Source organism: Scyliorhinus canicula, chromosome 2 (genome assembly GCF_902713615.1).
Source record: "Scyliorhinus canicula chromosome 2, sScyCan1.1, whole genome shotgun sequence".
Taxonomy (NCBI): domain Eukaryota; kingdom Metazoa; phylum Chordata; class Chondrichthyes; order Carcharhiniformes; family Scyliorhinidae; genus Scyliorhinus; species Scyliorhinus canicula.
This window is the reverse complement of record NC_052147.1, coordinates 104,084,708-104,098,775: the sequence shown is the minus strand read 5'-3', so window position 1 is coordinate 104,098,775 and position 14,068 is coordinate 104,084,708. Positions and strand designations below refer to the sequence as shown.

Below are 14,068 nucleotides of genomic sequence, written 5' to 3'. Positions count from 1 at the left end.
GGGTTGAATAGCCTCCTTCTGCACTGGAGGATTCTATGATTCTACACACTTACACGCTCACAGATCCACACTCATGCACCCACTCACTCACATACCCACACACATCTGCACACCCATTCACACACCCAGACTCTCATATTCCCACATTCTTCCTACACCCACATACCCAGAGATCCACAGACATATAAACACAGAGCTTTGACTGAGTTCTCTCATTCATCATCTGTATGAACCTTGTAATTAAACTGATTCAGCCATTTGGAAAAGACAGCAGATTCCATTCCAAAACAGCAGCGTCGTGTTACAGATGTTTTACTCATTCATCCAATTTGAGATTCTCAGATCTTCACACTGCTGTGATGAAGGCGTACTACAAATGGTTTGCATTGGCACATTTTAGACTAGGTCTTCACATAAGACAGTCCAGCTGCTGGAAGATGGCTGGAGAAGGTCGGTTTTATTCTCTGCAGCCCGCCAGGTGTTAACGATTATTTTTTTTTTAAACCGGCATAAGCTCTTTAGCAACAGGGCCAAACCCGAGTCAAGGTGAAGGATGAGCTCACCGACCCCTCACCTCACATCCGTACAACTGGTGAAGCTGGAAGTCAAGCCACTCCTCGATGTCCAGTCTCCTCTGCAGGTCCTTCCTGTCGTACCGGACTGTGAACTTGCCCAGTTTCCGCTGCGATTGAGGCTCCTCTTCTTTGTTTGGGGACTGAAAGTAAACACGGGACTGTGTGCTGGGCTCCGCCATCGTGGGACTGCCCTGGTCAAACACCTCGAGCGGTTTGAGCTGCAGCAACCCTGCCTGTGAGCTGGAGAGCGGAGTGCAGCCGTCACTCTCTACTCCCTCCCCCTTCCCTTCACTGGCAGATGGGAGACACCAGCACCACAACACACAGTCTGTCTGCCAGTCTGGACATACAATACCCTGAGGAGGAAACAACACAATGGCGCAGTCCCAGTCGTTCTAGCATGTTACATTCAGCGATTAGTGTGGCAATAAAATGATACAGATTAAAATAAACCAATCAACATTTCCATATGTGATGTAACCAATAAAGCAACACACATTTCACCACTTGGAATGGCAGCCCTATTCCTTAAGATTGTAAGGAATTCCATCCTTAAACCTTTAAATAATTTGTCTTTTGGGATTCTCTCTGACCAAGGTTTTCCTGATCGGCCCTCATACCCCACCTCTCCGAATTTTATTTCATAACACTTGGGGTGTTTTTCTGTGTTCGAGGTGCTACAATGCACACTCAAATTGCTGTTGTTTCATTCACAAATTTCTAGTTTATTGCAGAATCAAACCCGTACTCTGGACAAACAGGAATGAGTAACTCAATACCAAGCAATGTATAAAAACCTCAATCTTTATTGGGCAACCATTCGACAATGATTAAAAGAAAATGAAAGAAAAATAACTTTTTGAAAACAAATAAAAAACACAAATGTAAAAAGAAAGGAAGACAACTTTGCATACGTGCTATACATACATATCACAAAGGCATACTATATCACAAATAAATACTATAAAACTATGTGGCAAATACATACTTGCCATACTATATCACAAATACATACTATATCATAAATACATACTGAACATATATCCTATATCACAAATACATACTATAAAACTATGTGACAAATACATACTTGCCGCACTATATCACAAATACATACTGTACACACAATGGGCCAAATTCGTCCACCTCGCCCGCTACAAGATTGCCACGGGTGGGACGCGGAACATGCAACGGTCCATTGACCTCGGGCGGGAATTTCCGTTCGCCAGGCTGGCACGTTTGGCAGGGTGTTTCGCGACAACCACGTTGGCGATATCGCGGCCCATATTCAGTGGCAATTAGTGCCACAAATGAGCCGCATGATATTCCCGACATCACTGGGCGCCTCAGCATCGCACCACCAACAAGGGTGAGCTGCTTTTAAACACTCCCTCACCACTCACTCCCAGTCAGCACACAAACATGGCAACACGCAGCCTTGCTCCTCGCTTTGGGGGTGGCGACCGGGCCAAGCTTCTCTACGCTGTGGGTGAGATCTGGTCTACCCTGTTCCCCCGAGGGGGTCAGAGGACCATCAGCAGGGTCAGCAATGCTGCCTGGGAGGCAGTGGCAGTGGCTGTCGGTGTGGGCAGCATGACCAGGAAGACCACCGTCCAATGTGGAAGAAGAGCAACAACCTCCACTGAGCTGCACGGGTAAGTTACCACCTCTCTCCTGGCATCAGTTCCGCCTGCCACCCCTCAAGTTCCCAAACCCCCCAATCCATTGGCTGACACCTCGCACCCTCCCCACATCCGAACTTCGTGCTTGTTCCTCAGGACCCCCTGGTACCCACCAATGCAACTCTTTCTGTCCAGGTGCGGTGCCCACACATGCCACCTCCTATAGACACCCTGATTCATCAAGTGTGCAGCTTACAATGCCCTCTCCTAGTCCCTGCAGGAGAAGACAGCCCATAATAAGAGGGAAAGGACCAGACCGGGGTGAGAACGGGTTGGAGTCCCAGACATTCAAGTTCTCACCCATGATGAATAGGCCCTGGAAATCGTGGGGTTGTCCGAGGAAAGAGCAGTCATTGATATTGAGGTCGGCCTGCGCTGCTGAGGTGAGGATCCACTGCCCCTTCACCCAGGTGACCTGTCTCAAGTAGCTCATGTCAGACAAAATGGTCTTTTCCTCTCACTGACCACATGCCCACTGTGCCGCAAGATCTCCATCTGATGAGGCCGGGCCATCCGGAGTCGTTTCCCGCCCCCCCCCCCCCCCGGCCACCCAAGAGACCACCTCAGAGGAGACGTCCAAGGAGACCACTGTTGAGGCATCACAGCTATTAGCTGCACCTTCCACCAGCTCAGAGACACACACATTAGTGTGTGCAACATTAGTGCACAGGCTTGTGGGACACAATCTGGTGACCACCGTACAGTTCCTGATGCTCATCAGGTGGAGGCAGGAGCATCCAAGGGAAGCAGCAGTCAGACCATCTGGATCCCAGGACACAGCAAGGTCCCAGCCAGATGTCAAGCCTCTGGACAAGGTTTTCCAAGAGCTGATGCAGATGATAGGACTCAGCAACTACAAAGCCAATTGGAGGAGTCCCAAAGGCTGCAGGTCCGGAGATGATGCCAACACTGCTGCCTGGTGACCACAGTGGAAAACCTGGAGCACGATGTCCACATCTTCAGTGGTGGTGTCCAAGACATGGAAATGGGGGAGGGGAAATTGGAGATGAGGAGGAAAATGGGGAGGGGGAGGGGGGAGATGACAGACCCAGCCTCGTCCTGGAAGAATATGGAGATGAGAGGGCAACCCTGGTCCTCCCTGCATGTCCTTGCAAATCCTCCAGCTCCTCCTTGGGCTCATCCTCCAGTCCCTCCTGGACTGCTTCCTCCTTAGATGGGGCCACATGTCCCCAGCCTCGTCCTGCTCTCCTCCTCCAACATGTCCCCCAGCTGCTGTGCCAAATTGTGGTGGGCACAGCAAACCACCACAAAGCGGGAGACCCTCTGCGGGGTGTTGTCATGGGTACCATCAGACCGGTCCAGGCATCGGAACCACATTTTCAGCAGACTGATGCACTGTTCAGTGATAGCAATGCTGGCAATGTGGGCCTCATTGTCATGGGTCTCTGCCTCGGTCTCAGGCCTTCACACCAGCGTCATCAGCCATGACATCAGCAGGGACCCCTTGTCCCGCACGGGGCATGGTCCCCAAAGACACCGGAGATCTCCAAGTGCCCCAGGATGTAGCTGTCATGTACGCTCCCTTTCCTGTGGAACCCCTTCCTGTTAATATAGGGCACTTCCTGATGTCCTGATGCTTGCAGGGCGACATGTGTGCCAGCGATCGCCCTCTGGATCTGGGGCAGCAAATCCCCGGGCACATTAGTGGGCCTGGTCCAGCTGGAAGGTTGGATACCCGGGCATACAGGGCATCTGTCACCTCCCGGATGCACCTATGGGTGGAAGGTTGGGAAATGTCGCAGTTCCCCGCTCAACCTCTGGAATCACCTGATGGCATAAAGGTTGCGGGTTGCAGTCAGCTTCACGGGCACTGGGACTGGGTGTCCTCCTCCTCCACAGGGTGCCACGTCTGCAAGGACATAGTACAGGTGCCGCACTGTCTCTCTGTTGAGACGCAGTCTTCTGCGGCACATAGTGTCTCTCAGCTCATTGAATGTCCAACAACACCTGTACAGCTTGGGCCATCGTTGGTCTCCCCATCTGGGTCCCTCCCCAGTCTTCCGGGTGTGCGGCAGCCCCCTGCACATGTGGGGCAACCTCCATTCTGTGTTGTCGCTGCTGCTGCCATCGGTGTCTGCCCACCTCGACTTCTACAAATGGCGTGAGCGCAGCCTCCACGGGATCGACTCCAGCAATCATCATTTTATCTGGAAAGACTTGGAGAAGGAGAGAGATGGACAATCAGTGACGGTTCCATCCCGGGATCCTCAAATCCCCCAAGCCTCCCCCACCCTTAGGTGTCCCTCCTTCTCTCAGAGTGCTATCCAGCGAACCAGATGTGCTCTGCACACTCACCCCTGGCCACATTAGGAGTGCCTAGATCCCAGACCCTGGCTGGGAAGCATTAGGGAGACGGTGCTCAGCTTCCCTCCCCAATCCACACACACTTGCCCATTGGTCGTGAGAGGATTCTCAGTGCCCTTTCGTGTTTGATTATTGGCAGCTGGGTCTATTGTGCTGGTGCTCCTTGAGTTCAAGCCCACTGTTAAGGCATTAAGGTATGCTGGACATGCAGTGCCCTAATCATCCTTTGAGACATTGCACTTGTGCCCTCGAGGAGGCACTTGAGAGTTGAGAATATTTTGTTTATTAAATAACGAACAGTAACAAAGATTTGAAAATCAACTATGTAACATTCCACATATCACACTAACCATTAAACAACAAGGAAACATCTCCATTCCACATTGGACCAATATAAAGCTTTATCAGCTAATTTTCACACAAAATAACACACATGGGGTGGAATCCTCGGTTTCGCCAGCAGCGCACTCGCGCCCACGGATTTCCCGACGGCGTGGGGGTGGCCACATTGGGAAACCCCATTGGCTGGCTGCTGGGATGGAGAATCCCGCTGCCGGAGGGGCAGTGCCGCACCAGAAAACGGGTCTGGTGGGACAGAGAATCCTACCCATGGTATCACCCGCACAGGTTCCTCAACAGAATCCGCCGGGTAATATGTCAACATGTCCAAAACTTTGTCATCGAAATGATCTATCCATCAATGTGTGACTTGTTGCATGTATCAGTGCCATTCTCTGTCCAGGAGCCGCAGCTATGCAGGTTCTCTCACGCAGCCCAATCTCACCGGAACCAAACCCTGGCATCCACATAATTCCACAGGTGCTCAAAGTGCAGGTGAACATCCTTGACTTCCAGCGTGTTTAAACCATGGTGCTGTGTTCGTTACATGCAGCACTTACCACACCAGCAACAGAAACATAAGCAATCTGCATTGGGCAAGCACGGTGGCGCAGTGGGTAACACTGCTGCCTACGGCGCTGAGGACGCAGGTTCAATCCCGGCCCCGGGTCACTGTCTGTGTGGAGTTTTCATATTCTCCCCGTGTCTGCGTGGGTTTCGCCCCCACAAGATGTGCAGGTTAGGTGGATTGGCCACACTAAATTGCCCCTTTATTAGAAAAAAAATAATTGGGTATTCTAAATTTTTTTTTTTTTAAATAATCTGCAAAAGCATTTCTGAATGGCATTAGCAGGTGGCCCATTTGGAACAATGTCGCGCACCAGGTCCCGCAGCGTCTTCTTGCTTCAAACCCAATTCTGGACAATTCAAGCCTTCTGGACTCGTACGTCTCCCTGAGCCCAGTGTTCCAGGCCCCAGATAGTTCTTATTCTGGGTCCGACGGTGCAATCAGGAAAGGTGATTGGGCGGGGAATCAGTCATGAGGCCAATATCGTGGCCGCGCAGGGCGGCTGCCAAAATGCCATGCTCCGGGAGTGCCTCAACAACAGCGTCAATGCATTTTACTCTGCACGTACAGTAAACGCCGTCTGCATATCATTAGCGGGCCTGATCTGGTATTCTTCTGGGCCTCCTCAATGCTCCATCGCCACCGGAAGGAGTTACCAACGGCGTGTTTCACTTGTGGTTTCAAAAATGAGGAAACAGGCGCTGTGGCTGATGAGGGAGAGAGAGGAGGGAGGACATGCAGAGGTATAAACATAGGCCGCCAGTCCTGCCACTGGTAGGGCTGGCCATGGGGGAGACTCGGGGGTGCAGCGTGGAGGTGATGGGGGTGACCAGGGGATGGGCTGTGAGGCTGTGGTGATCCCCCACCGGACGGGGTGACCAGGCACGGATCACCATTGCCGCGTCCTGCAAGGCAGCCACCTTGCTGTGCATCCCACTGACTGCCCACCGTGGCCCGTGGTTGTGCAGAATGATACCGGCCATATGGCTGCCCCCACCCCACCACCCTTGCATTCCACCCATCACCCTCCACCCCACCAACCTTCGCCCCCCCCTCCCCCAAACCGGACGCCACACATCAGCACATGGCCCATCCAAGGGCAATGCCCACAGTAGCCCCGACATAGGCCGCAGAGTGAACCACTTTCATGGGTAGCACCTTACAGCAGGGATGGGCACCAGGGCCAGAGGCCCTCACAGTGCCGGGTACCAACGGGGCAGAGTGCAAGGGGGAAAGGACAGGTGTGGGTGTGAGTTTGGGAGAGGGAGGGGGGGACTTACGGGTGCAGAGTCTACAATGCAGACTGAAGCTACCATGGCGCCCGTTGTAACTGGTTGGGCACAGGGCTACGCACCATGCTATTATGTCTGACATTTGCCCCCTACAGACAATGGACTTCGGAATTCAACCAGGAATGCTGACCTCCATCCCAGTTGCCGCAGCCCTGGGGGATGCACTGCGGGTTTATGAGCTGGAGCTTCTCGAAGAGGACTCTGCAGCAGCAGAGCCTGCCCCAGAGGAACAGGAGGCAGCCGGTGAGGATGGGAGCCTGTTGCCCAACAGGCCGAGGAGGAAGAGGTGGAAAGGAGGCGCCGCATCAAGCCCCGTGTGTACGGGCAGCGCCTGCCAGTCAATGACCTGCCAGACCGGGCATGCTGTCGGCTGAACAGGCAGACAGTGCGACATATCTGCCAGATCATGGCACATCTGGCACCGCGGGGGTATGGGGGAAGACATCTGCTCCGGTGGCTGTACTATCAAGGTGACTGTAACCCTGAACTCCACAGGGTCCTTCCAAGCGCTGAATGGGGACCTGTCTGGAATCAGCTGAAGGCCTCGGGTACCCACCTCCCTGCATAGCTCCCGCCGTCCTGAGCCAGAAGGCCGGATGAGAAAGAGTGTCTGGGTTTCAAGGTAGGAAGCTGGGAGTGAAGTGGCAAACTGACTCTGAATGCTATGCAGTGGAAGATCAGACCCATCAATCCAATTCCCTTTGAAAGGCTCGATTGAACCTGCCTGCATAATGTATGTTTCCACCGTTTCCTATTGGAGAGTGCCCCCTGCTGGTGAAGGAAACTGCTCCTTTTGGTGGACAGCAACTCCTACTGATGCAGGAAGATCCTCCTATTGGTGAAAAGAGTGCCACCTATAGGTGTAGGGACCTCCTCCTATTGGTGATTAAAGTTCCTCCTGCAGTTGAAGAGAGTGTCTATTATTAGCGGAGGGCAACGTCCTCGATGTGGCACGGACGCAATCCAGAATGTACCATTCAGCGAAATTCAAGCTGCACAGAACCTCAGTGGGGAGTGCCACACATTGGCAAAGAGAGTGACTCTGGTTGGGGAGATCACCATATAGAACTGAACAACTTTTTATTATGTTAAAAATATATTTTATTCATAAAATAGCTGAAAGGTCATTACAAACATTTTAAAGTGGCCATCACATAAAATGCAGTAACAGTCATGTTTTCGACAGACATCAGTTTTTACTCTGAGGAGCTTCAATACAATCAAAAGAACATTGCAGACATTTCAAAACATCATTACCAATGGTGTGATGGTGTTTACGTTGTTCTACCTAGATCAAGATGCATTCTGAGGTGCTTCAACACAATTATGCTCTGTGTAATATTCACCATATACATTCAATGTGAATCGTACTGTGATGAATGATATCTGTATAGCTGTACCTTACCTTTAATGCAATGGCCCCTTTAAGACCGGGCTTGGAACCCTGGGGGACTCCGCCTCTGGCTCCGCCCCCAGGAGACTGTATATAAGGTTACGCTGAGTGGGCAGTGTGCTGTGAGGACACTTCTCAGCAGCTGTCTGGTTCTCTGGTAATTAAAGCCTTTAAATTACCAATCTTCTTTCCTGTGTCATAATTGAGGGTATCTCAATTTAATTACCAGACTACATCAAGATGGACAGTGGTCTAAAGCCGGAGAAGCTCAATCTAGCCGCTCGGTCGCCGGAGGCTGCTGAAATTTTTAAATACTGGCTCCGGTGCTTTGAGGCCTATCTGAATTCCTCAGAGACTGAAGTTGGCGGCCCTCGCAAGCTGAGCTTACTACATGCCCGGGTGGGCCACCGACCCTCCTCCGTGATCAAGAAAGCTACGACGTACGAAACTGCAGTCGAAATACTAAAGAAGTGCTTCGTAAAGCCAATAAACGAGGTACACGCCAGACATTTGCTGTTGACCTGCCGCCAGCGCTCCGGGGAAACGCTAGACGAATACTTGGAGAGACTCACTGCGCTCGCTAGGAACTGCAACCATAAAGAGGTGATGGCAGAAGTCCACATGAACTTACATATTCGTGATGCTTTCATGTCCGGTATCAGATCCATATACATCCGGCAGTGGCTCCTAGAAGATGGGGCAAAGGACCCCCAAGGCACGGTAATGCTCGCCTCCTTTTTGGAAGTGGCCCACCATAATCTCCGCACGTACCCCGCGGACCTTGCGAACCCTTCTCGATCCCCTCCAGACTCGGCCACACTACAGACCTGCGCTGCGCAGCGACCCGCCCACACCAAGGGCTCCCCATGCTATTTCTGTGGGCAAGGTCTACACCCACGTCAGCATTGCCCAGCCCGCTCCGCTATCTGCAACGACTGCGGAAAGAAGGGGCACTTCGCAAAGGTCTGCCTGGCTGGGTCCAAAGGCCAGAAACAAAAGTCTCATCGGGCCCTGAAATCGAACTCCCAGCCTCACGGGCCCCGCAACGCGGCCGCGCGCCGGCCGGACAGGCCTACTTCTGACGCGTCATCGACCTCGTGCGAGTCATGGGGGCGGGCATCTTGGCGGCGGCCATCTTACAATCCCGACATGTGCAACCGATGGCGGCGGCCATTTTGTGACTCCCGCAGCCATTTTGTGAGTCCAACTCAACCGAGGAGTCTGACTACCCGCAACAAGGAGCGATCACGCTCGATCAATCTCGGACGAAGCACCTGTGGAACTCAATGATGCAGGTTCAAATCAACGGTCACGACACCCCCTGCCTTTTTGACTCCGGGAGCACGGAGAGCTTTATTCATCTGGACACGGTAAGACGCTGCTCCTTGCGCACCCACCCTACCTCCCAAACTATCGCCCTCGCTTCGGGGTCCCATTCGGTCTAAATCACGGGGTATTGTGTCACACTATTCAAGGCACCGAATACACCTGTTTTAAACTTTACATCCTCCCTCACCTCTGCGCCCCCCTGCTGCTCGGTGTGGACTTTCAGTGCAGCCACCGAAGCCTGACACTGAAGTTTGGCGGACCCCTGCCCCCGCTCACGGTATGCAGCCTGGCAACACTCAAAGTTACACCATCGCCCTTCTTCGCGAACCTCACTCCCGACTGTAAGCCCGTCGCCACCAGGAGTCGGCGGTACAGTACCCAGGACATGACTTTCATCAAGTCTGAGGTTCAGCGGCTACTAAAAGAAGGGCTCATAGAGGCCAGCAACAGCCCTTGGAGGGCACAAGTATTGGTAGTCCGCTCCGGGGAAAAGCAACGAATGGTGGTGGACTATAGTCAGACCATAAACCACTTTGCGCAACTCGATGCGTACCCACTTCCCCGCATAGCAGAAATGGTGAACCAAATCACCCAATATCGGGTATTCTCCACTGTTGATCTAAAATCTGCCTATCATCAACTCCCTATCCGCTCAGAGGACCGCCCCTACATGGCTTTCGAAGCAGCCAGTCGGCTCTTTCACTTCCTCAGGGTCCCTTTTGGCGTCACAAACGGAGTCTCCACTTTCCAAAGTGCGATGGATCAAATGGTGGACCAGTACGGCTTACTGGCTACATACCCATACTTGGACAACGTCACCATCTGCGGACATGACCAGCAGGACCACGACGCAAACCTGAGGAAGTTCCTCCAGACCGCCCGGGCCCTCAATCTGACATACAACAAAGAGAAATGCGTGTTCCACACAACCTGGCTAGCCATCCTCGGCTACGTCGTGGAAAACGGGGTCTTAGGCCCCGACCCCGACCGCATGCGTCCCCTTAAGGAACTCCCCCCTCCCCAGTAGCCTCAAGGAACTCATACGGTGCCTGGGACTCTTTTCCTATTACGCCCAGTGGGTCCCCAGATATGCGGACAAAGCCCGGCCACTCATTAAAACCACAGTTTTTCCCCTGACGGCTGAGGCCCAGTCGGCCTTCAGCCATATCAAGGCCGATATCATCAAGGCCGCCATGCACGCGGTAGACGAAACCATACCCTTCCAGGTAGAAAGCGACACATCAGACGTCGGCCTGGCTGCTACCCTCAACCAGGAGGGCAGATCAGTAACGTTCTTCTCCCGAACCCTCACCGCCTCGGAAATTCGGCACTCTGCAGTCGAGAAGGAGGCACAAGCCATAGTGGAGGCCGTGCGGCACTGGAGGCACTACCTAGCCGGTAGGAGGTTCACCCTCGTCACCGACCAACGGTCGGTCGCCTTTATGTTCGATAACGCACAACGGGGCAAAATAAAGAAGGACAAAATACTGAGGTGGAGGATAGAGCTCTCCACCTATACATACGATATTACATATCGTCCAGGGAAGCTCAACAAGTCCCCAGACACCCTGTCCTGCAGCACGTGCACCAACGCGCAAAAAGAGCCATCCACGATGACCTCTGCCACCTGTGGTCACCCGGCATGCCCATTTCATCAAGTCCCGCAACCTACCTTACACCGAGGAGGTCAAGGCCATGACCAAGGCATGCCAGCTCTGCGTGGAGTGCAAACCGCACTTCTACCGACCAGATAGGGCCTGCCTGATAAAGGCCTCTGGCTCTTTGAGCAACTAAGCGTGGACTTCAAAGGGCCCCTCCCGTCCACCAACTGCAACATTTATTGCCTCATCGTTATCGATGAATTCTCCCGCTTCCCCTTCGCTGTCCCCTGTCCCGATATGACCTCGGCCTCCGTAATCAAGGCACTGCTCAGCATATTCACACTGTTTGGTTTCCCCGCTTATATCCACAGCGACCGGGGTACATCGTTCATGAGCGATGAGCTGCGTCGATATCTGCTCAGCAAGGGCATCGCCTCGAGCAGAACGATGAGCTATAACCTGCGGGGAAACAGGCAGATGGAGAGGGAGAACGTGACAGTTTGGAAGGCTGTCCTTCTAGCCCTACGGTCAAGGAGTCTCCCTATCGCCCGCTGGCAGTAGGTTCTACCCGATTCCCTACATTCCATTAGGTCGCTCCTCTGTATGGCCACGAACGAGACCCCTCACAATCGTTTGTTTGTCTTCCCCAGGACGTCCACCTCTGGGGTCTCGCTTCCACATTGGCTGACGACTCCGGGACCAGTTCTACTCCGGAGACACGTGAGGAGCCATAAAACGGATCCAATAGTCGAGAGGGTCCAATTGCTACACGCAAACCCTCAATACGCCTACGTCGAGCACCCCGACGGCAGGCAGGACACCGTCTCCCTGCGAGACCTGGCACCCACTGGCTCTCCCACCGATGCCCCCCCTTCTACCGACGCTCCCCTTCCCGCACCGGCTGTCGACCCCGACAGCGCCCCCCCCCCCCCATAGCACCCCCCTGCCCCCAGCCAGCGCCGGCACCAATCACTCTAGTCACCACGGATATCCCCCCCCCCCCCCCACCCGCTCCAACGTGGGCAAAGGCTCAGACAACCGTGATCCCGGCTATACCCCCATCGAGGACGACCGTATCCACGGCACCACCACCGGAGCTGAGACGGTCAACACGGACAATCAGACCACCCAAAAGACTGAACATGTAATTCCACTTCACCCCCGACGGACTATGCATTTTTTTTAAACAGGGGGTGAATGCGATGAATGATATCTGTACAGTTGTACCTTACCTTTAATGCGATGGCCCCTTTAGGACCGGGCGTTGGAACCCTGGGAGACCCTGCCTCTGGCTCCGCCCCCAGGAGATTGTATATAAGGTTACGTTTAGTGGGCAGTGTGCTGTGAGGACACTTCTCAGCAGCTGTCTGGTTCTCTGGTAATTAAAGCATTTGAATGACCAATTTTCTCTCCTGTGTCGTAATTGAGGGTATCTCACATACAGCCCGAGGGGGTTCTGTACAATCCCCGCCCCTAAGTTCGCTATAGCTGAAAGGTTTTAGACAGCGACCTGCCCCCATTGTGCCTCCACGGCAGCTGCCCCAAGCTTTAGTGCGTCCCTCAGCCTGTATTCCTGGGTTTTGGAATGTCTGCAGCACTCAGTCAGGAACAACTCTTTGCACTGAAGACCAACAAATTTCGAGCAGACCAAAGAACATCCTTTACTGAACCAATGACCCACCAGAAGCAGCTGATGTTTGTCTTGGTGTGTTTCCCTGGGAACAGCCCATAGAGCTGAGTCCTGCATCACGGAGCTGTTCGGGATAAACCCTGACAAAAACCACCTCCTCTCTCTCCAGACCTTCTTTGGAAAGACACATTCCACAAGGAGGTGGACAAAGGTCTCTTCCCCACCAGTCACCTCGAGGGCAATGTGCGGATGGGGTGAGATTCCGGGTGTGTAGGAAGGATCTGACGCTGAGGGCCTTCTCACCACCAGCCAAGCTGGGCCTTGGTGCTTGTTTGAAAGTTCTGGTGATGAGGCATTCTGCCAAATGACTTTGACAGTCTGCTCAGGGAGCCATCTGACAGGATCCACCATCTCCTTTTCCAGTAGGGCCTCTAGGATGTTATGTGCAAACCACTGACCAATGGACATGTGGATAAAGGTGTTTCTCTGTCTGCATTTTTCCATGAGGGACAGGTGGCAATACACAGTCCAACAACTCAGAGTGTCCCATGGCAGCGTGGCCAGATCCATCCTTCACAACACCGGGGACAGGTAGAATCTCAGTAAGTAGTAACACGGGGCAGCATGGCAACACAGTGGGTGGCACTGTTGCTTCACAGCACCAGGGACCTGGGTTTGATTCCCGGCTTGGGTCATTGTCTGTGCGGAGTCTGCATATTCTCCTGTGACTGCCTGGGTTTCCTCCGGGCGCTCCGGTATCCTCCCTAAGTCCCAAAAGACGTGCTTGTTAGGTGATTGGACATTCTGAATTCTCCCTTAGTGTACACAATTAGGCCCTGGAATGTGGCGAATAGGGGCTTTTCATAGTAACTTCATTGCAGTGTTAATGTAAGCCTACTTGTGACACTAATAAAGATTATTATTACATGGTGTTTGCGTGCCATGAATTTATGCACAGATTGAAGCAGCTACACACAAAGGTGGCCATCAAGATTAGAGCGAAGCTTTGCACTATTTTTCCCCTATTTACCTCTGAGGTTTGTACATCGCATCCCTTCAAATGTGGTCAATTTCTGACTCCCATATGATGCAGAAAATGGCTCAGGTGATCACCAAAGCATAGCAGTGAGGAATGGACCAGACCTGCACCATAATGAAATGAAAAAAAAATGAAATGAAATGAAATGAAAATCGCTTATTGTCACGAGTAGGCTTCAATGAAGTTACTGTGAATAGCCCCTAGTCGCCACATTCCGGCGCCTGTCCGGGGAGGCTGGTATGGGAGACATATACAGCAACGCTGAGGGTGCCTCACACCTGATAACCAGGACAGA

General features: G+C 52.8%; 1 protein-coding gene across 1 annotated transcript in view; it reads right to left on the bottom strand.

Annotated features, from left to right (window-relative positions):
* Window positions 1-952, bottom strand: part of zgc:162989 (uncharacterized protein LOC100037351 homolog) — a 52,841-nt gene extending 51,889 nt beyond the window's left edge. Inside the window, exon 1 of the mRNA XM_038784255.1 lies at window positions 575-952. Coding sequence (XP_038640183.1) covers window positions 575-754 — 180 coding nt within the window. The 5' untranslated portion in view covers window positions 755-952. The remainder of the gene's footprint in view (window positions 1-574) is intronic.
* Window positions 953-14,068: the final 13,116 nt, after the last annotated feature.